At 41.0% G+C, this 25,564-nt stretch overlaps 1 protein-coding gene across 3 annotated transcripts in view; it reads left to right on the top strand.

Annotated features, from left to right (window-relative positions):
- The window catches only part of trol (terribly reduced optic lobes), a 119,846-nt gene that overhangs the window by 56,540 nt on the left and 37,742 nt on the right, over window positions 1-25,564 (top strand). For 2 of the 3 annotated variants that reach the window (XM_089263921.1, XM_089263922.1), the window contains exons 9-10: window positions 24,763-24,873; window positions 25,403-25,525. In XM_089263921.1, coding sequence (XP_089120047.1) covers window positions 24,763-24,873; window positions 25,403-25,525 — 234 coding nt within the window. The remainder of the gene's footprint in view (window positions 1-24,762; window positions 24,874-25,402; window positions 25,526-25,564) is intronic. The other variant, XM_089263923.1, reaches the window with a different exon arrangement.

A 25,564-nucleotide genomic window follows, 5' to 3' on the forward strand; every position in this document is an offset into this window, starting at 1 on the left:
CTAAACCATCTGAATGATTTTCTTAAAGTCGAAGCTGAAATCCCTTCACACCCATTAATGTATTCTGTCAATATGCGATTCGAGCTCATGCCACAGTTCTCGGCGTTGCATTGTTGTTTTTTGATAGTCAAATAGGATTGGCGTTTGACTGCTGTTCGGCAACCTTTGACAATTGCTCAGAGGGAATCCTTCGTGCCCCCAACGTTGCTGACTAATGAAATTTAGAAAGGAATTTGAAATTTTTGACGCGACTGACGACAACAATTGGACAATTGAATGCTGATGAGCAGACAGTACGAGAGAGAGAGAGAGGGAGGGAGAGGGAGAGAGAGAGATGGCGTTAGAATGAGAGGCATAATTCTGTGTAATATTTCTGATTTTGGTTTTGTCAGTCTCCTCTATTTGCCATTTAATATGCATTTTCTTTAGTCTCATGAAAATATTTCGCTACTTAAAACTAAATAACATTTAATATGCTCTAGCTCCCTCTCCCTGCATTGCTCTCTCTGTCTCTCCTTTTGCCATTCCCATTTTCTTTCCCCTTCTCATTCTCTTTCTCTTTTTCTGTCGTTCTGTTGCTCTATTTCCTTGCCCAGTGTGTGTCCTATGTCTCGCTTTCTGAGTTTATTTTCGGTTGGCCTTTTAGGCACTCATTTTTTCTCTCGCATAGACAAAGGCGGAAGTGTTGGCGGGGGCGTGGCGGTTGGCTGTTCATTGCTTTTCATTTGTAGCGGAAATGTTTGTGAAAATATCCTTTTGTGTGTGTAAGTGTGTGTGTGTGTGTGCGTGTGTATGAGTGGGTTGCGCGTCCTCTGCGGTTTGTTTGTCTGGGTGTTAATGCTTTGTCTTCAACCGGAAGCCTTTCCACTGTCCACCCAACGGCTCCTGTGGCCGCCCCGCTGCGAGCTTTATGCACAGCGCAGCGGGCGGCAGCAGCTCAGCTTTGTGTGCGTGTGTGCGTTAGCTTGCATTGAAATCAAAAAAAAGGCAGCGAATTTTTAACATCGTGCGGGCGCTACGCAATATTTGCTTGACATTCCAATAGGCCACTCCAAGAGCTAGCGAACTACTACCCATAGAGCTAAAAAGTCAGGCGGCATAAATCTATTGCAGCTGCCAGCGTCTGCCCTTTGCCTCAGAGAGCGCATTGCTTCTGCATTGCTGGGCGACACCTGCGGACGGGCGACAAGCGAACGGATCCATGGCCAGGCTACTGCAGCCCCTGGTGGCCAGCTGGCTGCTATGGGCGCTGCTAGCTGCCGCCCTCATAGCGGGCCGTGGCACGGAGGCGCGCGGCTGGAATTATCGGGGTAAGTTCTCGGGAGGAGGAGATCGAAATGAAAGTTGAAGGCATCAAATAAATGGCCATCCAATTGCGTATCAAATCAATGAGACTGCACACACACACACACGCACATATGCACATTCGACTTGATTTACAATTAATTTCAATCAGTAAATGGCATCCGCACTTAATTGCTGCTCAATTGCAAAAGCCGTGAGCACATTGACAACAACAGCAAGCAGGCAGGCAGGCAGGCAGGCAGCAGCAGCTGCACAGATTGGCGCCAGATCAGGGACCACATAATGCACACACACACACACACACACACATGTACACCCACGCAAACTCACTGTGTGTGTGAAAGAGATGGACGCTAGTTATCTTTCGACTCAATCGAAAGGCGTGTGCACAAATCTAGGCTAATTGTTTGTCGCTTTTGTAATAATGATGCCAGCGAACAATTAATTTCGCACAAAAAAATAACGAAACTCAACATAGGAATGACAGAGAGAGAGAGAGAAAGAGATAGAGAGAGAGAGAGAGAGAGAGAGAGAGAGAGAGAGAGAGAGAGAGAGAGAGAGAGAGGGAAAGAGAAAGACCCACGCAGCTAAAACTTGACTTGCACTTGACATTTTCTGTCTTTTATAATCAGAGCTCAGCTCAAGATCTTAGGCAATTATCATAAGATATACATCAGAATCCGGTTATAGCGACGAAAATTCTGGAGAAACTCTTGTAAGCACACTTATACGGCTATAGCGTCCTCCGGTTATAACGACATTCCCTTGAGCCTCGTTGAATTGTCGAAAAACGTTTGCGAATATGCCACAAAAGGGAATGCAAATTGCAGAAGTAAATGCAAAGCATAAACAGAGATACAGTGCGAGGCGAGACCACAGCTGATAAAGATGAGATTAGTAATTAAATCTGATAAAACGTTCACGAATATGAATGTGAAAGGGAAATGTAACATTGATTTAAGCTAACCTTTCATTAGTTCACTCTAGTTCTAGTCAAAATGTATATGAAACGCTTTATATTAACATATGTGTCTATTATATTAACTGTCTTGACTAGGGCTGTCTACAAGGGGAAAACTTGTTAGCCAATTATCTAAAACACTAGGGAAAACTTGTACTTGAATATATTCTCTATATAATTGTTATATTTCTACATAGAGTGGAGTTCCGATAATTCGAAATGGCTAGGTGATTGTTCTACTTTCGTCTTACCCGAAAATTCAGATCATCGAAAACGCATTTTTTCAAGGCGATATCACTTTTTCGACTTATGATTTTCGACTTATTGGGGTACAAATTATCAAGACTTCCCTGTATTTAGAAGTAATTCGAATGTTGACAATTTAGAGCAAACTCAAGCTAAGCTCTCCTACATTTTCATATATCATATTTCGTCGAGCTCTCTTATCATATGCAAAGTCAAAAAAATGGGAAGCAGAAGAATGAGGAGGGAAATTAGGTTTTGCCACCAGTTGCAATTATGCAAACTTCTTTATCTAACTAGGTGGAACTGTTTGTATATCTATGTTGATATTTCCTGAATGTAAATCTTTTGTTTAAACGAATATCTTCTATAGCTATACACAGAGAACGGTTCAGAAGAGGCAGAGCAGAGGCGAGGGCGAGCAGCGAGGGGCGAGGGGGCGCATCGCGTTTGTCACGAGCTTGAGTTGTGCTGTGCTTCTTCTCACTTTCTAGGCCTTTAGTCACGGTCAGCGCTAGACAGAGATAGAGAGAGAGAGAGAGAGAGAGAGAGAGAGATGGGGTCTATGGAGACATAGCTAGAGGCAAATAGAATTTGACATTTGATACACAGGAAAGACAAATGCAAAAAGACAAAGGTACATAGAAATTAAAAACTGTAAACTGCCACTGTGTGTGTGATTCTCTGTATGTGTGTGTGTGTGTGTGTGTATCTGTGTGTTTGCTGGTTGTCAAATGTATTTACGACAATGTCATCCTTGACTTCATTAAATGGCATGTGTGGCAGCCGCTGCCGATGCTTAGCTGTGAATGCATCTGCAATTGCATCTGGGTACATGCATCTTGGGTCGTAGATGCGCTTATGTAATTTTATCTGATGACACGCACACACACACACACACACAGACACACATGCACACACATACACGCAGACAGAGGCGCGCTCATACACCGAGCTGCTATAAATTAAACAAATAATATTTCAGGCAACACACAAGATAGCAAAACATTCTTTTCATTAGCCAAAAATTCGTCTCATTGTGTATGTAAAAATTCTTTTGTCAATCAGCAGGAGATGCTCTTATTGCAGTTTAATTCATATATTTAAAAACGTAAATAAATATTTCAAATATTCGTAATTCTCAGCATCTTTAACCCTTCGAAAGTTTTCAAGTTATGAAAATGTTTATGGTCTATATATGTATATCGATACTAAACATGGGCTCTCGCCTTGCTAAAGGCAAATATATCTGTTGCTATTTTAAATTATGTTAAAGCAAGCTCATTCCCTTATTAATATTTATATTTATAAAGTAGCAGGAAAAGCAGCAAATTATTCCAAACAACAACAAAAAATATGCCTGGCCGTCTCGGGTTTCAAATTAAAATTGCAATGTGAAAGGGGTGAGCCCACCTTTACAGCATCATTTTGCACCGTTCTCAATGATAATTTGCATCAAACAAAATGGTTTGGGGAAAGCAACAACAGCTAATATGTACCTGAGCAGAAGGTCAGCTGTAATTCAATGACTGTGGAAATTGCATTGATTTGACTTGCCTCGAAGGAGGGGGCATACACATTGTTTTCAGTAACCCCAAGTGGGGGTAAACAACTCAGAATGTTGAGGTTCTCAAGCTCGCAATGATATAAAACTATAGCGTGAGCCCATTGAAAGCGGGAAATCAGGGGATAAATGTTTTCTGAGCAAGCAGAGGGAGGGGTCGCATTTCCTATATATTAGTATATATATACATTCTTGATCCGGGCGACGAGCCGAGTCAATGTAGCTTCGACTGATTGACAGACGAATGATGCTAATCGTGTCATATATAAACAACTTTTGAGCAAGATGAAAATAAATTATGGAACTTCTTGATGATTTTTTAAAGGCAATCATTGGTTTTATTGAATCGTTATTGGACTCTATATCGTTATATGTATAATAGCAAAGACCGAAATGGCTCATAATGCACAAAAATCTATATTTGAATTTTGAGGACTCTAGCTCTAAAGATGTAGAAGAAATATTTTTTCAACTGTTTTTCGATAAGCCTTTTAATCGATAACAATAACCCGATAGTTATCGACTTTTTTAAACAAACTCTATCTGCCCGTTGTATGACGAACCTATATCTATCCTGCATCCTGTATCTGCTGAGATCCACTCATTCACACATACGGACGGAAAGATCTACGGAGTGTTTTATTGACTATTGACTATACAAATTTGTTTAACAGTTAAACCCAGAAAAATAAACACGAAAATACACGGTTCTGATTCGAATAAAATCTGCGAATAGTAAAACTGAATGCTTTCAAAAGAGTCTTACAAATTAAAAGCAATTTCATGTCTCGCATTCTTTGAGGTCTACCAATCATATTTACTTAAGTTTGTAAGCTCTTTCTTTGGCTTGGGTTTTGCCAAAATAATTTCCTAGTCTCCTATCTAAGTTTCAATTATACATATGATGGTTTCAGATATCTTTTTTTTCAGCAGTGTTCAACTGTATTTAGATCATAATTACAACTTTGATTAGTAAATTTAGATTTGAGTGTAGACTAAGGCAGTATTTAATCTATTTTTTTTTCTGCTCACATCTGTCTCTTAATGTGTATGTGTGAGTGTGTCTGTATGCGTATGTCCCCGTCTTGAGCTATTTTTAAATTCAACGTTGGCTTCTAATCTGTTCATCTCGAATGACTTCATAATACACTTATTATGATGCTTGTTTGCTAAATATTTATTTATAGTACAATACAACACACACAAACACTGACATTTATATACAAGTAGAATGTAAGATTTGTAACGGTGTAATAGAAAAGCTAAGAACTTGAATTTTCTGGTTGCCTGCCTCAAGTGTTTCCTGAAGAGCCCGCAAAAAGCCGCAGCAGCAATAGAAGAAGCAGACAAAGGCTGTAGATGCAGAAGAAAAGAAGAGGCAGGGCAAGAGTAGAAGCAGAAGCAGAAGCAGGAGGAGGAGGAGAAGGCGGGGGAGGAGGACTTTGGTGCAGCAATGAAATGAAATGAAATGAGCACCGAAATGAGATCTGCTATATAAATAAATAAATGATGCGACTATTGTGGAGCAGATTGAGTGTGTGTGTGTGAGTGTGAGTGTGTGTGTGTTGTATGTTTGCCTAGCTGCATGCTCATGCGCTGATGTAAGCACAGCTCAAGTATGTGTGCATGTGTGTGTGTGTGTGTGAACAATTAAAAGCTGTAAAGTGCATTTCTATTTGCAGTCGCTCGCCTGTGACTGTGGGAAGCGTCACAGTGTGTGAAGTGTGAACTGTGACTGTGACTGCTGTAACGGTGACTGCCACAAATACAGTTAACAAATGTGCTTTTGTTGGCCGACTGTGTGTGTGCATGTGTGTGTTGATATTGTGCGACAACAAACGGCGCATTTCAGGGCCAGGTCCAAGCTGATGGCCCCGGTTGCCCCATAGAGCTTCTTGTTTGTGCAGCTTTTCATTGTGGCAACAAATTAAAGTGCAACATTTGTGTGTGTGTGTGTGAGTGTGTGCAGCCAGAGCAGCGATGCCAATTCAGCTGAAAGTTGGTTATGTTTTGCAAAGGGAATTTCGCTCAAAGCGAAATTCGGTTGCATAGGGTTTCACCTATATCATATTTATATAGCTTACATGTGTATATATCATCATATATGTATGACTCAAATGTTTATATATCATATATAAGATATATGTCAGCTAGATACAGCTGAGATAAGTCAGGTATTTCTTGTATCCGGAAGGTCTAAGCTACATTTAAATACTCTAGATATTTCAGATACAAATAGTTTCATCATCTAAGCGAAGCAAAGATAAAGATACAATTTTCAAATTTCAAAAGCATTTTAGTCTATATGTCCAACCAAATTGTAGTTATGCAGTGAGTGAATAGAGGGTAATGAGCAAATCGAATCTCAGATATAATCAGATTGACTCAAAGTCGATCTCAACTCAAAGCTCAAAACTCTCATTTCTTATACAAACTCAAAGAATTCTCATAGCTCTCAACTGTCCAGCTAATATGCCCGTTTGCAGCTGTCTAAAACAGTGCATAGAAATTGCATCAAAAAAAAGCTGACAAACTTTTATGAATTAGGTTTTTTCTCGCATATATTTTAAATAAAATTGCATATAAGAAAAAAAAAATAAATAAATAAAGTAAAAAAGTTGCAGTCGAGCGTCGCTGACTACAAAATGCTCTGCCACGTACGAAGGGGTTAATTGCAAGGGTTTCTTCATTTTGGATAGACGAACGGACGAGCTGAGAACCTGGCACAGAACCTATACACTAATATTGCTTTCTTTATATATATTTATTTAGCTTTTCTTTAGCTTTAAGTTGAGTTATTTATTTAGCTTTTTTTCGTCTACTTCTGTTTTTTTTTTACCCCTTTTGTCGCTGGCCGCCCAGCCGCAGGCTTGGGTAACAGAATACTCGGCCGATACGGCTGTAGCCAAAGATGTGTCTACGGCTATCTCTGCATGTGCTGCAGATGTAGTGGCTGTAGCTGGTGACGGTGTTTGCGTGTGTAATTTGATGCTGATGCCATTAACAAAAATGTCAAAATGCCATTGGGCATGCAGCCACGCCCACGCCCCTTAGCCAGCCTCTGCCAGCTTAGAGCAACAGACATCGGACCCACCACTCCACCCCCCTCCGGCCCCGCTCCCACCTCTTACCGCCCACGCATGAGCGAAAAGGTGAGGGCGGGTTGCGGCACGGATTCGCAATGTCGTGGCACGTAATTTGCTTGCTGAAGCGCGTGCGAAATGCTAAAAAAAATACAACAAAACATAACAAGCCATGGCAATAGTAGAGCAAGCGAGACAGCACGAGCGAGCACAGAGAGAGAGAGGGAGAGAGGGTGGGAGGGTGGTAGGGGCAGCATAAGTGTGAGTTGATTATAAGGAAGTTTGCCTTCGCAATGAGATTTGATTTTTTGTTGTATTTTGTGCAAAATGTAAAGAAAAGAAATGAAATGGAAAAAAAAAAATGAAACTTTTCTTTGGCTGCGATTTTGTGATTTTCTGCTATTTTCCATTTTCCGGACAGGCTCATAGCCAGGCATAATGTTTAGCTGATTAAATACGTGACTTCATTCTATTGTTGACAAGCTGATTTTGTTGCAGCGGCTTAAAGCTGCACTCGCCCATAAACAAGTCAGCTGCAGCCTCTATGTATCTGCAAGATACAAGATACTTTACTTTATCTGTCACATGGCAAAGTGCAAAATGCAAAATGCAAAATGCAACATGTAAAATAGTAAATGCAAATTTATGCGGCTGTCACAGTGCGATTGCAACTGGGCGCTGGCCACTGCAATCGATAGATCGCTGCTGCTATCGATTAACGATTAACCTTGATCGCATACCAGCGCTGCAAAGTTAAGGCCGGCGCGATCTCAATTGCGCCGCATCTGTGTCATCCTTTGGCAAACAAAACTCGAACAACAAACAACTCGAACAACTTGTTAATACACGCAATTAATGTGCTTAGCCATAAAAAGGCTGAAGAGCGAAACGTTTTCTGATATCTTGTGCGGCACGTGTATCTGCAACACTTTAGCTCTGGCGGATACCCTGTACAAGTCTGTAGCGCAGAGCCTCTAAACGCAAGGAAATGAAAATGTAAAATAAAAGGGAATATAGAATAGATAGAAGTAGATATATCTATGAAACTTGGCTTAGCTGATCTTGGAGCTGGGCCAAGCCTCACTCAGGCAAGTGGAGGTCTGTTGGTTATTCAGCACTACAATCAATATATAGACATAGCATGGCCCCGGGGTATGTGCCAGTCGTGCATGCCGCGCTGTTTGCATTCCAACTTGTCTTGGTCTTATGCAAATCGAGGCTCAGCAACGACAGCAACAGCGACAGCGACAACAATGTTGACTTGACTCGACTTGTCTGATTCACTGACTGACTGACTGACTGACTGACTGACTGACTTACTGAGTGACTGACTTGCATGACAAATGACTAGCGCAGCGAGAAGAATGAATTTATGAGCACAGTGCAGTTACCGCATAAAGTATCTCATAGATACGACGTCGCTTAGCTACAATTTGTGGCCGCGACGCGTTTCGATGTTTGTTTTAATGCTCGCTGGCAAATCGCTGGCAGAGTATATTGGTTTCGTTGCAATCAATTGCAATGGGAATGCGGTATTGGCATTTTATAGACTATTTTGTATCTGCCCATTGAAGGCGTGGCGAATAGAGAGAAATTACACAGAAATTCAGATAAACATATCAGATAGCACCAAAAACTGAACTACTTTAAATGGAACCTGCTCTATGAATTGTCAAAAAAAGATACACCTATCTTAATCTCTATCATATAGTCTAATGATGATTATTTTTGATTATATAAATACTGACTCTATAAGTACTCGATTCGAATTGTAATACCTCCCATCCGGTAAGGAGTATCAGGCAGTCGGCTATGCCCGAAGCGGCATCATTTGGACTTGTTTCTAGAATTGTGCGAGATGCGCATCGCAATCGAAACAGTCCAAACAATTCACGAATCCACTCGAAAGACCACTCGAAGCGGCTCGAAGAATGCGAAATTCTGTGGAGAGACGTGGGGGAAGAGGCAGGCGAACAGTGCGTGGGCGTGGCTGTGGAAATATGGAAATCTAGTCAATAGATAGAGCGCCGATAGAGAGAGAGAGAGAGAGAGAGAGAGAGAGAGAGAGAGAGAGAAAGAGAGAGAGAGCAGCAGTTGTGATAGACAGGCAAGTGACTCTGTGGTAATTGCCTAAATTATAGGGTATTCAGCGCGTCAATTTCTAAGGCGATCGAGCAGTTGTGTGCCAAGAATGTTAATGGACATTCTGCACACCTTGTATCAACTGCTTTTGACACGCCCCTGTCAACCGTCGTGCAAAATGCAAAGCTGGATGATTGATTGAGTGATTGATTGAAGGACTGATCGACTGATCGACTGACTGAAGATCAATGCATAGCTTAGCACCTTTGTCTGCCTTACTTTTGGAATTCCATCTGTAACTGTGGAGAGTCTTATGAATTATCATACCCCGCACATGTAATCAAACTAATTTTGGAATGATTTGACAGTAGATTGAAGATGATCGACATCCCTGACAGCCGCGATAATTCTCGACAATGAACGATTAGCATAAATTATAGGGTATCTCTGGTGATTGGAAATGCTGAGCTGCAGTGGAAACTGCATGCAACTGAGTATACCAGATTCAGCACTATTACAGGGTATCTAATGCGTCTATAATGTGGACATGGCTTAAGCTATCTTTCGGTTAGCTGCAAAGAGTTAACTGGGTTACTGCATGTGCTCCCTCTCTATGTGTGTGTGTGTGTGCGTGAGTTGAGTTGATATCAGCAATGATGCTGCTGCCACGCCCCCACCCACCCAGCTCGCCCGCTGCCCTCCACCAATTGCTAAATTACGGCAAGAATTTTAATCGAGCGTCAACGATAAATGACGGCGCTGCGCCGAGAGATCGCTGCAAAGACCATGGACGGGGAGCGGAACAAGGGGCGTGGCATCGTTGGGGGAGGCGCGGGCGGCGTTTTGGCACGAGCAAACGTCGCTACATGACACACACACACACACACACACACGCATACAGTTTGCCATTGCAATTTGTAATTGCAATTTCAATTGCCGGGCGACAGAGCTGAGCTGCTCGACTTGACATCATCGCCTGATGCAGCATGCGGCCACTGGCGCAGCTGCAGCTGCAGCCGCATTAGCATCATAAGTTACGCGTGCCAATGCAAATGGCATGCCCCAGCCCATGCCCCAGCCCATGCCCAAGCCCACATCTCGGTTAGCCCATCTTTTTATCGCCCAACTGAATCAAAGCCACAAAAGTGCCGCCGCTCGGCTATAAAATCTGAATGAATTTCATACAGAAACAGAAATGTTTGCGGCGGGCCCTGGCGAGCTGCCTGGTAGGGGGCGTCGCATTAATATGCAGCCCTGAATGCATTCAAATGGACAGCGCAGAGTGTGAGTGCCCGTTGGAACTGTGGATCTCTAGCCAAATCCGTAACGTGTTCGGTCTGCTCTAATTGCATTGTGAATACAAATTGTATTCACGCCAAAGACAGCTGCAGCCGCGCTCAAAGGAGGCTTAGGCCTTGCCACCTGGTATTGTGGGTCTCAGCTAGTCCAAGTCATTAGAAGAAGTTCGTGAATCAGTCGCTGAATCAACTGACTCTGAGTAATCTGACCATGGAGGACGCTGCGGACCCAGTCAGCCATACGGGAGTGTCATACGAGTGCATGAAAAACGTGTGGCATACATAATGCGAGCAAGCTGAGCAAATAGTTCTAATAATCATCCAACTAATGATTATTAATGTGAACTTGAAGCGCACACGAGATACACGAAATCATGTTCAATGATAATGTGCTAAAGTTATTTCTATATAAAGATATTCAAATTGATATTTCGCAAACAGCTGAGGCTCGAATTCATTTGAAAGGGTAAAAAAATGAAACCAATTTAATGCAAAAGCAGACTCAAAGGAAGATAAAAGTATACTATGCTGAATATTGGATAGTATGTGATATATTATTGTAATAAAACAGGCCTTTGATCGATCTAGTCTGTAGATCGCTGTAATATGGGTAAAAAGTTCGAAATTTTCGCATAAATTGTCAATAAAGAGAAACTTGCATTTTGGAATATGTCTACGATTTTTTAATAATATCGGATTTTTTAAATTTTAACTAAGCCACGCATATACCCTTCAATTAAGTCTATTTTCACAACAGATATCAACAAATATTTTATAGGTTCAATATTTTATTTCAAATAAATTGAATCAAAGATCTTAGCAACGAACTGTTTCTTTATATGAGATCAGAGCCAAAGAATATGTGAAAAACAAAATGGAAATAATATAATAATAATAATTAAAAATCCAAAAATAATTGAATGATTTTTGGTTAGGAGCTCAGACAGAAGTGTAGAGTAACTAATCTATTAAGGTATTGCTATTATATATATATATATATTTTTTTTTTTTTTTTGCACAAAGACATCATAGCCTAAGTGAATTCTAGCGTATAGGATTTCTTTGGATTAAGACCCTTAACCTGCACAAATTGCAACGTATCTCTGATACTCGATGCTCCCAAGAAGGCAGTAAATTTATTTTTGGGTCATCTAGGTGGGAGCTCTTCAGAGAAACAACTATCAACTTTATAAGCTTACAGCTCTAGACTTCTAACAAGATATATGTATTGTCACGCCTTCTATGAGCGTAAATAAATTCACTTTATATTGTCATCTAGAGTAACCCTTCCGAATTGCAGAAACCTAGTCAGCTCTTTAAATGTGAAGTGAATAATTGCAACTAACTAAAATATTATTCACTGCTTAAGATTAGCTGGAACTAATGAACAAAGCTAAATGCTATGCATTAACTGATATGGGCTGCAAATATATAGTATATACATATATTACTAATATATATGGGACACTTCGTTTATAGGTTACAAAGCTCACTCGCTATAAAATTCTATTTCCATATTATAAACTAAGCAAATGGAATTAGAAGCAAGTAAACGACTGGAAACGAGGGACGAGATAAATATAACAAGCTCGAAGCGTGACAAAATCATGACTAATCGAACGGTTATCTCAGGAGATGGAGCTATGGCATCAGCACTGAAACAAGTAGACCTAGGTTTGATTAACTACGTCTGAGTATGAATACGAATATGAATATGAATAAGATGGAGAGTGCATTCACTCATGCTTATGACGACAGTCTCTGAGCTCATATTAGACAGGAAAAGAGATAGAAATTGAGAAAGAGAGAGAGAGAGAGAGAGAGAGACTGATTCAGTTAAATATTAGTGAATATTGCATCAGAGCTGACATATGATTCATTTTGTGGCTGCTGCATTTGAATACTGATTGATATATGCATGTCTCTCTCTCTCTTATTCTCTCTCTCTCTCTCTCTCTCTCTCTATCTCTCACTCTCTGTGTGGGGTCTTGCATGTTATGTGCGGCAATAGAAAATTTGCGGTCGCCAGGCCCAACAAATATTTGGCCACAAATTGTTATTATGATTGTTGTTGCTGCTGCTGCTACTGTTGCTATTGTTGTTGCTGTTGTTGCTGCTGTTGTTGCTGCTGTTGTTGTTGTTGTTATTGCTGGCATTGCGTGCAACGCGCGTCATTCGCGATGATTAATGACAATTTTTTGGACGTATCCGTGTCCCATGTCCGTGCGATTCTGATTGTCCACCCGACTCTATATAAATTTATATAGCTTTCTCTCTCCCACTCCCTCTCTCGCTCTCTCTGTGGCTTGTGCTCGACCGTCGAGCGTTGTCTGCTATCTCTGGGAACGTCTCTGTACCCGATAACATTTAATTGCTTTGCGATATATCACAAAGATAGCCCAACACATGACCCTGACAGAGGAGACGGCAGAGGATCGACAAGTTTACCGTTCGCTTGTTGTTATTTCGGCCTTAAGACTCGGAATTCATGAGCCAACAAAAGAATTTAAAAAAGTATAATGAATAAATGCATCTGTTTATATGGATTTCAGTATATGTATATATACTAAAAGAACCGACGAGAGAATGTCAAGCAAAATTGTATCGCTTGAACTCATCAGAATAGCTTGACTGAGACATTTAAATGTATTTATGGATAGAAATATAAAATTAAAAACAGAATAGGTAGATAAACATTAGGAAATCTATTCAGATTAGAGGAGAGTAGAGACAAAAGAAGCAGATGGAAGAGAGGGAGAAAACAGATAGATAGAAGGAGAGTAAGATATAAGATAGATAGATAGAGAGAGAGAGAGAGAGAAAGAGAGAGAGAGAGATAGAGAGAGATTAAAAATAGGAAATACTGAGACACGGCTGAGGGAGACAGAGAGAGCTGCAGAGAAATAGAGAGACAAAAAGGGAGAGAGGGAGACAGAGAGAGCTGCAGAGAAATAGAGAGACAAAAAGCGAAAGAGTAAGAGAGAGACAAGAAAAAACAGATTGCAAGAGAAAAATAGAGAGAAAGAAAGAGAGACACAGAGAGAAAAAGAAGCTAAACAAGAATAGCAAGATATTGAGAGAAAGCGCCAGAAAGAGACAAAGAAATAGAGAGAGAGAAAGAAACAGAAAGAAGGAGGAAGGGTAGGAAAGAGATAAACAAATATTGACACAGAAGAGAGAGAGAGAGAGAGAGAGAGTGATAAAGGGAGAATTCGCAGAAAGATATAAATGGAGATATACCCTTTCGCATCTCCCACACTTTAGAGAGTATTCAAATCACGTATACGCCCCGTTCTCCCGGCAAATATTGCAGCGCAGCGCTCTATTAGTGCGCTAACATTTAGCCAATTGTAAGACAATCGGCACTAAATGTTGCTGTTGTTGTTGCTGCTGCTGCTGCTGCTGCTGCTGCTGATTGTCGGCGACAGCAGTTGCTGGTTTTGAGGGCAACCGCAAAAGTATTTAAGAAAGTTGCCAGGAAAAAAAAAATAGAAAAAAAAAAGTTGGGCTGCCTTGTTGGTACCAGGCACACGCTGACACTTTTACTTTGGCGCGGCGGGTTGGGGCTCTGGGTCAGGCTGTGGCTCAGGCTGAGACTCGGGCAGAGTCAGGACGGCAGCAGTAACAGCAACAATCGCCGTTGCAGGCGACAACGGCAGCAGCAGCAACTGCGGCAATGCCTTTGTTTAACGTGGGCAGCAATCGAGCAGCAAATGACAATTATTTGCCTTGCGGTGAGCTGCAACTGGACTTTGTTGTCTCTTGTCCGGGAGCGGGAGCGGGAATGGGAACGGAATTTGGAATGGGGCAAGGGCAGAGGGTTTGAGCTTTGCGGCTTGTGTGGCGCACCGCAACCTGGCCACAATGATAAATTTATTTAATTTGCCATAAATTGCTCAAGTAACTAAGACGACGCACGCAATGTCGTGGCAGCAACAGCTCAAACCAACACACACACACACACACACACACACGTTGGCAGTGGAAAGGGGGCCACGCTTTGGCCAGGCAAAAGTTTTTTCTTGTATGCAAAACAAGGCACAAAAATTAACGTTTGTCACATTGCGCAGGGAATGCGACAAATCAGTGGGAACTTGCCAACAATTTCCAAGGGTATACGGCGTGCGGACGGGCCCCGGATAGCTAAGGAGCAGGCAGTCCGACCAACGGACAGACAGACAGACAGCGGAACAGCAGAGGGACACATAACTGCGAGCTTTGAACAATTTAATCGATTTTGTTGTGGCAGACGAGTCGCAAGCGAGGCCAGAGCTTGAGCGTCTGAGCTGTTTCATACCCTGTAAAAATTTTTAAAATATTAATGGAGAGTGAGCTAACATGCTGGCACTCTGGAGATGCTCGAAACTTGAAGGTTAATGATTTAGAGTAAGAAAAAATAATATATATCAGACACTATATGCAGTAGAGTCCCGTTGTAACAAATCAGCTATAGGGTTCGTCCGGTTATTACGACGAAAACTCAATGTCTTCGCTAATCTCCACAAACTTATATGAAAGGGCCACCTCAACGGTCGCTATAACCGGAATCTACTGTTTATATAGGTATATATTGGATATAGAATGAATATATATAGAATGTGAGCTGGCTAATCCGGATTAGTAATATATTTTCATTCAATTATATATTTTCAAATTTATAAAATTTTGCAATAATATTGATAGAGTTTTTTAATTGATGTCAAAGCTGAGTCTTTCCTTCAGATAGTTGACACTAAGAAGTCTAAGCTGGCTCAACGGGCATGTCAGGCATATGTATGCATGCAATATGCCCGCCTGTTTGGCCTTCCAGGGTATACTCTATGAGCTGGAGTTGTGGAATTTGGCCAACAAGTTGGCGGTTGCCACTGATATCGACGCGCTGAAGCGCTGGCTTACAAGTATTTATGCAATGTTTACATTGTGTGTTAATGCCTATGAACTGTGACCCCGCGCGCCCTTGCGCCCCCCTTCCCCGCCCCATACCCTAAAACACCCGCGAGCATCGGCCTGGACGACCCTGTGCAAACAGCGCCACATGCAAAGGGGCACTTAAAAGTGCAGACGCCACATAATTGTCGCCCCTGCAGCTGCAACACACACACACACACACACACGCACACACAACTGACAACTGTCGCGGCTGCAGCTACTTTTTGACACGGATAGCTCTCTTTACATACACACACACATATGTATGTATGTGTAAGGCGCATCAGCAGTGGCTGCAGCCAAGCCAAACTTTTGGTCTGAAATGCCCGACGGCTAATGACTCATTAAATAAGGCACTTGCGGCTGCAGCCGCCTACAATGTGGGCATGGTCGGCCTACACAGCGCTTACCTACACACACACACACACACAGCGTATGTGTGTGGGTGTGTGTATGTGTTTGTGCATATTCATGAACCAAGCGACGTGAGGAGCTTCGTGCTAAGCTGCCATTTTGACGTTGCCTGCCCGTGTTTACACAGCAACAAAACTAAAGGGAAGCGGAAGGGGAGCGTGAGATGGTGGCAGGAGTAGAGCGGGAGACAGTGCACTTGAATGACAATGAGTGTATATGAGTATGATTATGAATATGAATATGACAATCAATCAAGCGAGCGTCAGTCGAACTCAGCTTGAAAATTCGTTTGCTTAAACCAAACGACGACAACGACAAACGCCAAACGCCAAGCGACAAGCGACAAACGACAGACACTTGACATGATTCCTGTGGCAAGTGGTTGGCATAGAAGGTTGCTGCCACATTAGGTGGACGCAGCGAACGGTGCATAACAGCGCCTTTGTCCATGGGCTGCCAACTGGCTGAAAATGTGAATTTAACTCATTTCATAGAGTGAATCTGCTTTTTATATTGCATTTCCAGCTGATACTATTTCAATATTCATATTACTCATTCGTAAAATATATATTCTACTAAGAATAAATATGATGTTTTTTGAATACTAAAAAAAAAAAATTATAATTATGTTTTATAGAACTAACACTCAAGCCCATTTTATATAACTCAAACTCAAACACTCAAATAATTTGTATATATATTCATTTGTATTGCATTCGAAAGTGCTTGGAAGTACTCAAAATGTAATAATAAATGCTCATAAGTGCTCATTCGAATATTCAGATTATTCAATCGATGCAGTATTTTGTCACAATATAAAAATACTTTTTAAATATCCATGAATAATGAATATATAAATTCACATTTTGTTACTAATTGTCGAACATGGTTTAGAGTTTTATTCAAAAACAAAAACGTACTTTTACTCCGAAATATACTCACAGATAATTTTACATATTCATGAATCTCGTGTGATTACTCAATTTAAATATTAAGTGTTCTATGAAGTCATAAATATACCCAATATCGGTTGTCTACCCCAAAAATCTGAAACAAGCTTCTCTCTGAAAGTTCTTGTTCAGAACGATCAACTCAAGGAATAGAGAATACGAATAGGATTCTATATCTGTTCAGAATTTCGAAAACTCTCACTTATTGTATTCATAATAATTTATATTTAAAATTTATTAAAAATAATATATTGTATTTAGTTGATTACCTTCAATGAGTAGTTCTTAAGCTATAGCATTTAAAGGGTTGGGGATGGGGGTTGGGAGATGGCGGAAGGGGGCTGGGGGCTGGTGGCTGGTATATTGCCTGTCTGTTCAATTTCCGATGAGCACGTGGAATATACTGTAATTACTCATACGGCCATCAAGATCCCGGAGCAGACATCATCGGCAACAATCAGCCGTATATGTCACAATTACAGTTACAATTTACCGTTACATTGACAGTTTTTAGCTGTGACATGCGCTTCCGCCGAAAGAAAGTCTGAATGTTGCGTATACGCCACGTGCAACGCACGGAAATCGATTAGACATGACGGCAAAATGCTTATCGCTGATAGTTTTTGGCTTAATTAAAGCAGCATTTAGTGTGGAGCTGGAGAGCGGAGCGCGTAGAGCGGAGAGCGAATAGTGAAACGTGAAGAGAGCATGAACTGCCTAATAACTCATTTGCATGGCTCGACAAAACTTGTCAGTCGCGTGGCGGCGGCCTTTAAGCGTGCAAGATGCACAGAAGGCGCTTTAAACCGCTCCAAGGGCACTTTCAATAGCAGAGTGCTGATGGGGCTCCAAATGGGACTCGTAGCAGCTTAGGTGTGGTAAATGTGCGATGGGGTTGGGGCTGGGTGGAGCTGGAGCTTGGGCTTGGGCCTTGGTTGGGGCACATCTTTTTCTGTTGTGTGCACTTTGCGGCAAAATAAGTGAGTTAATGAGTCGATCAGCGCAGACTGAAAGTGACTGGCTGAGTGCTGGGAGTCGGGGGGTAAGCTGTGCTAACGAGCAATAATCAAATCAAAATACTTTTTATTATTACCGAATGACAGCAACAGCAACAACGACAACAACAGCCACAAAATTGTTAAGCGGCTACACAAAATGCTTTTAAACGACAGCAGCAACAGCAACAGTGACAACAGCAACACCCATAGACCAGCAGACTCAATGTTGCTGATGTAGCTGCTTAGCATTTTCGTTTGTATACCCTGTACACACAGGGAAAAGTTGTTTATGTACGGCTGGAGAGAGTATTAGCGAATGAGAGTAGTAAGCAAGCGAATAATATACCATTCGAGTAATAGAGGGCAAGGGTTAAAGACTTAACGACCCTAATAGTATGCAAATAGATAAGACAGATTTGAAGACGACAGGAGTACATAAATTTAGTGGAAAAACAGTATACCAGTATAAAAGTTTGACTGTGTAACAGTATAGCAGTATACGATAACAAAATACTTCAACAGTATAATAGTTTAACAGTATAACAGTATAGCTATATAAAAGTATAAATGTATAATAGTATATCATTATAACAGTATAACATTATATCAGTATAACAGTATATCAGTGTAATATTTTAACAGTAGAAGTATATCTAGGATCAAATTCTTTGCCTTTAGGCCTTCGAACATTTATGTTTAAGTCATTTTCGTTTCATCACTCCAGAGAATGTTCCTCCATTTACGCTCTCTCTCTCTCTCTCTAAGCCAAATTAAACCTTGTGAGTTTGAACAAAATGTTTACTCATCTGAATGAATATTTGATCCGGGCAGTAGAGGAACCCTGCGAATAACTCTCCCAAGCAGATCCAAGCTTAATTGGTCATCGACGAATGATTCGTGCAGATGCCACATTGTCTATTTCGCTGGCAATCGCTCTCGACGATCCTTTAGCCTCAGTCTAACAATATAGCAGTATAGCATTATAACAGTATAACAGTATATCACTATAATACAAATATACAACATTTGAGTGAAAAGCCGAATTGTTACTCGAGCATTCGAATTCGAATTGGATAGCAGTGTTTGTACGAACACTTTCATTGCCGACTGTGCTCGCATAGAAATAGAAGTGTTTCCATCTCACGAGTGTTCGTGCAAACATGTTCGCCCACGAATTCGAGTGCTCGCACCAACATCATTTCCAGAAATATTTCGGACAGTCAAGACCGGGCAAAATGAATCGAAAATTTCTTGATTGTTTTCAACATGAGTCGGCTTTGTGGCAAACGAAAAGAGAAAACTATCGAAACAAAAATAAAAAGAAAGCGCAAAATCAGGTGTTTTCTTTTTGTTTTAAATAAACGTGTATTGCCATTAAAGCCACAAATTTTTCACTATCCAAAATTTTGTTTAAAAATGATGTTTGCGAACATGTACGTGAAAATGTTCGCATAGTTCGTAGGCGAACTCGGCGAGCATGTTCGTGTAACAAATTCGACTGTGGATACCCCGCTTAAGACAAACTCGAAACGAGCACATTGATAACACACATATATGTACATAATACAAGTGAAAACAAAAAAGCAAATCAATTATCAAAGATGCTACGAAATTCCTTCTCAAACTCCGATATCAAATAGAAACTTTATTTTAAACGAAATCCGACTGCCGTCTGTATGGCTATATGTACAGGGTCGCTTGTGCGTCGTTCCACTGATGTCTTATCAGACTCATCTATTATCAATTTCTTTTATTTTTATTTTGCTATATTCGATGCCGCAAAGTGAAAATGTGTCCTGCCCCTTTGTTGTTCGCCCTTGCCTGTTTATCCTTTGCCTAACAGCCGGGCTGGCATACGGCTGGCAGCCTGCTACGTTCGCCTACGGAGTGTGTTGTGGCACCACCCGCCGCACCCTCGCAGTGATTCGTGCACCTCTCGAACTTTGTTTGTTTGCGGTTTTGGCTTCTGCGCTTTTGCGCTTTCCATGCGCCGCGTATCAATTATCGTCTCGAATTTAGTACCTGGCACCAGCTGTGTGTGCGTGCGTATCTACTTGCTGCTGTTGTTGTGTTTCTGCTGCATACTTGCAGGCGGCACGCTTTAAGTTCAAGTGCAAACGGAAGCAGAGCAGAGCAAAGCCAAGCAGTGCAGAGCAGAGGAGAGCCGAGCTGTTGACCAACTCAACTCAATCATTCCGACGCTCACATGAATTGACTCGATTTGTACACTTGTTGGTGCTGGGCGCCTGTTGACAAGGCTCTCGTTACAGGCTGGAGAGAGTGAGAGAGAGCGACACCAAGCGAAAGAGAGAGCGCAAGAGAGAGCAGAAGAGAGAGAGAGAGAGGTAGTAAAAGAGAGAGTGCGGACTGAGAAATTCCACACGGCCTTTTGACACTTGAACAAGTTGTTGCTCCAGTCTCTTACTATGTGTGTGCGTGTGTGTGTGTGTGTGTGTGATAGTTGGTGCGTACATTAGGCATACAGCAGGCAGAGCCAAGCCGGGAGAGAGCAAAAGCTGCTGCAGCTGCTGGCAATTGCTGTTCGCCTGTTGCTGCATTTTCCAGCTAAGGTGGGAGCACCCCGTTCGATGCACACCCTGTGCTGCCCAGGTGTGTGTGACTGGCTTGGAGCAGCAGGGTAAACACGTTCGATTAGCCCTGTGCCCCACTGCCTGGGGCAGATGCCCCTCCCCCCTCCCCACCCACAGTGCAGCACTGACCAACCTTCGGCTGCCTACATAGCTTTATCTTTATTTTTGGGATTCTTGGCGGATTATAAATGCTGCACGTAATTTGTTTACCTATGTCCTGAGCATCAAACGAGCCGGCAAATGGCTTATCGCCTGTCTGTCCCAGCATCTCCGTCTGTCTCGCTGTTTGTCTGTCTGCCTGTCCACTCCAACCCATTGTCTTGTACTGCGCCCAGTGTGAGGCTAGCACATAATTGGAAGCCCTTTTGTTATATACCCTGCATTTTTCTTGGAGGTCAAACAGGCTATAACGGACTGAGGCTATTGTCGATTGTCCATTTATCTGAATACTTATATACGGATTTTAGGCAAGGCATTATACGGGCTTATTATCTCCATCTTTATGTACATATATTTAAAGACTTTATCTAATTATATACCTTCATATATTAATATTTGTCTCTAACCATGCTCTATCGATATATCATTTTTATATCTGTCTATATATGCATATATCTATCTGTATTTCTATATATTTTTCTAAATATCTTTCTAAAGAGTTTTTGAATATCGCATATATATATATTCGTATTCGTCTATTAATGAATTTACTCTTATCCACTTTCTAAAGATATTGTATAAAATTTGATCTATCCATATATGAAAATTGATATCTATATATTCTCATAATCATATGTGTATCTATTCTACTATCTGCATTTAATCCCATATCGATTTAGATCTTTCTCTAGAAATTTCATTGAGCTTACATCAGATATTATTGGTATATAGAATTCTCTAAGGAATTCTAGGGAATATCCATATACTTAATTTCTCTCTGACTGTGCTGGGTATCGTCTAAGCGAGTTACATTTTCCCATTTGCTCCTTCTTTCTCAATTTGTTCGTCTGATGTGCTGATGAGTTTGGCAGCCAAATCCGGCAGCTGCCATATGTTGGCCATTATTGAATCTTTAATGTCAATAAGCAAAACCTTTGTTGCTTCTGTCTGTCTGCAGCTTTTCTTGCTGCCATTTTCCGCCTTCGTCTTTCCCTCTCCCGCCCTCTCTGTCTCTCTCACTCTTTCGGCTGTCATTTGTTTGGTTTGTGTTGCCTACTTTGAGGTGCGGCAAACGAAATTGTCAAACTGCACTGCTGGGCGTCGGGGCTTCGGGGCGTGGCATGTGGGGCCGGGTAGGCGCAGGGGCGTGCCCTTTTGCGCCACAGACAAACTTCGAATGCAAAAAGGAGAAACAAACGGAAAATAATAATAAGAAAACGCTTTTTGGCAGCTTCGTGTTGCAAATTGCAAGCGAAGCGATGAACGAAAAAAAAAAAAGAAATATATAAGAAACTTTGACGATTTGTGAGCGCCCAAAAAGTAGTTAAAGTTGGCGCTGCAGCTAACCCCGAGGACGGTGACGACAACAATTGTTGATTTATGGCGGCCAATGGCCCCAATGAACCCTCAAAACAAAGACTCCAAAAGCCCAAGCCAACTGCCTCACCAAAAGTTGGGCATTCGCATTAATTGAATGCGCCAGGGCAATCAACAGCGAAAAAAGGACATGAATATACAAAAAAGAAGAAGCAGCAATTATAAATATATGTATATGCATATCTACATATACGTTTATACATCTTAAGATCAAACAATTTGTAAATTTGAACAACAGATTAGGCCGAAGGTAACAGCAGCTGCTGCTGTGAATTTTCGCTTAAACATCTCGAAAGACACAGTTGAGTCAGCTATATACGTATATACATACATATATATATACATATGTATGTATGATATGGATATCATAATATACATAAAGTAGTGCCTCTGTTCAATTATAAAGATAGTTTTAATAATTTTTCTTAGTCTCTCTTCATTGAAAATGGGCCAACATATCGATTTTAATCGAACATCAGCTATGAGTTATCGAAAGCTTTTATCACTAATAAGAATTACAAGCTTAAATACAACATCAAGTCCGATAGACGGACAGACTGATGGATGGACGGATAAGCTCGACGTTTCAATCAAAAAATTATGATTTATTCAGATTTCTTCATGCTGTTTAATTACATATGATCAATAAGGAATAAAGGAAATATACAATCATTCTTTCCAACGGCTATGAGGAAATATTAGAATGAATAGGATGATGATTAACATGTAAACAGATAAAGTTCAATTGATATGAAGATACAGTCGTCGGTGTTTCAAGCCATATTTTTTTAAACATTTCCTGTCGATTCTTAAATTGATTTTGCTGTGCGCTCGAAAGTATGCAATGAGAATTTGACTATCACAGCTTTTAGCCTGGTAAATGCGCTGGGAATCTATTTCAAATGAATAAGCCCCGCTAATTGTGCACATAATCTGTGCAATTATATTATATATAGCAGCTATATAGGGAGCATAAGAGACTTTTTTTTATTTAGCTCACGGCGGCAGCTGGGAAAACTTAAAGCTGTCTCTGATTACACTTGAGCCAAGTGCCACGCCTCCAGTTGCTGGCGCGCGCCTCTTGTCTTTGCTTTTAATTAGCCCACTGCACGCTCTTGAGCCCCAACCATTCCTGTTCCGCTTCTCCTTGTGTTGTTTTTTTTTCCGCCTCCGCCCGCGGACTAACTCGCTCTCCCTCAATCCCTATCTCTCTCTCTCTCGGTCCTGTTGCCTCTGTGCGTATCTCTCTCTCTCATTTCCTTGTAATCAAATCCGCGTTGCTTTCCACTTTGTGTTGTGCATACTTTGAAACGCCAACGGATGAATGAAAAGTGTGAAAAATATTTGTGAAAATGCTTAAGTTGACTGGAATTTTGAGCGTCCAACAGCAACGGCAACAGTCAGGCTGAATACAAAAAAAAAAAAGGGTTCAAAAAGGCCAAAAGCAGCATGCACAGGAAACTGTGGCTAACGATGCTTGCCGTCGCAAAGTCGAGCCGAGCCGAGCTGAGCCTGAGGTGTGGCGTGGCTGTTGTGTCATTTCGAGTAGGTTGTCAGGCTTATCAACTTATCAACACATAGCGCACACACGCACACACACACACACAGAGAGAGAGAGAGAGCGAGACAACTAGACAACCAGAGACAGACACCTAACAAACTTTTGCTTTTAAGTTGGCAACTGACAAATTCGACACAGCAACAACAACAACAACAGCAACAAACATAAAAATCAGTGGGAAATGCTTGTTAAACTGCATCCGGTTGAGGGCTAATTGCACCATTGGCTGGCCAAAAATATATGTTTTCCGAAAAAAAATGTAAATAATCAGAGTTGTGTCACAGTAAATACCCTGCAAAAGGGATTTTTTGCATATATCATAGACGTAAATACTCAAGTATATATATTTAAAATAAAGTAATGAAGGTTGGGGTCTTGACTTTATAATATATATATTTCCTACAATTTTAGAGACATTCCCTATCAATAATCATATAGAAATATCTTAACATGTATACAAAAAAATAAATAAATAAATAAAATAAGAATACAAATTAAATAAATAAATATAAAATTTACTTAATATAATAAAAATAAAATTGTTGTATATAAAAATAATATAAATGCCTCGTAAATTGAATATGTCCACATCTTAGGCATCGTATTAGATAGTCTCCCAGGCACTTTTTACGGCATTAACAAGGTGATCATTAAGATAACAATTGACTTCTAGTCTATATATCTGTATATCTATCTCCTGCACAAGATTTTTATATCAAACTAGAAACTCTGAAGTCATCAGTTTAAGTCTAATCTCAAACTAAAAGACTAACTTAAATAAAGAGTAGCTAAAATGCACACACTAGATGTAAATGCCATAAGGGCTGTCTCGGTCGACAGTGCTGATGCCTCACACATACCCTTTAATTACGAGTGTTTTTATTATTTTATTAGTAACAAAAGTTTTAATCAAAACAAGAATTCCCTGCAATTTGTAAGAATTTGATAATTTTTCGAGCTGAAATGCTTTGATATTGGGGGAAACAGCAAGTGAGAAATTTTTCTTGTTTGTATAAAAATGAACATAGAATCCTTCTGCTTGTGGTAAAGCTGAGGGTCTGTTAAAAATGAATGGTTGGATAGGGGGATTGAAACAGATTCGATTTCGCTCTTATAGCCTATTCGGATTTCCCATTCCCATTCCCATTCGGCCAGTCAATCACTTGATAGCTTTAGCATACTACTTACAGGGTATACATATATGAACTTGAATCTAAACCAGAAACCATCTGTTCTCTCCATTTCAGAGTGCAACGCCAATGAGTACAGATGCCGCAATGGAAAGTGTATCGATAACAGCAAAGTCTGCAACTACGTCGTGGATTGTCCCGATGGCGAAGATGAGGGCGATGACTGCCGTAAGTAGATGAGCAAATGCAAATCCGTTTGTACCTGAAACCGTATACACACACAACTACACATCACATACACGCACTTATATATACATATAGATATATATACATGTAAATTTATTGGTAGACGTAAGCCCAAAACTATTTTGGATACGTCTATGCGTTGACTAAGTTTGACTAAGTTTCTAGCTGTAAGACATATTAGATAATCGGTAATCGATAACCGCTACCTGTAAGCCGATATCCGACCTGCCGGTCGTAGGCATAAGTCCGCTTACGGTAACTGTACCCCATTAGCCAACTTGATTAACCACGAACCTTATTAACCGCTAACCACTAACCGAATTATTTTTGCTCTCTTTGCTTTCTCTCTCTCTCTCTCTCTCCTTGCTCACTCTCTCTCCTGTACGCCTGCTTGCCCGCTGGCGAATGGGGCCAACGACTAACACTGATATAACAATCCAAAATACAACAACAAATAATAACAATAATATTCATTACCGTTATCCGATCATCGTTTACTAACGCTAACCAGCCGCCGCCTGCAGCGGCATGGAGTATCAATGTCGCGATGGCACCCGCTGCATCAGCGTCAGCCAGCAATGCGATGGCCACGCCGACTGCAGCGATGCCGACGATGAGGAGCAGTGCGATGGAAGTGAGTATCAAACAGTCAATCAATCATGCAATCAATCAG

The sequence above is a fragment of the Drosophila navojoa genome, chromosome X (genome assembly GCF_054131105.1).
Source record: "Drosophila navojoa isolate 15081-1374.11 chromosome X, UAZ_NAV_1.0, whole genome shotgun sequence".
Taxonomy (NCBI): domain Eukaryota; kingdom Metazoa; phylum Arthropoda; class Insecta; order Diptera; family Drosophilidae; genus Drosophila; species Drosophila navojoa.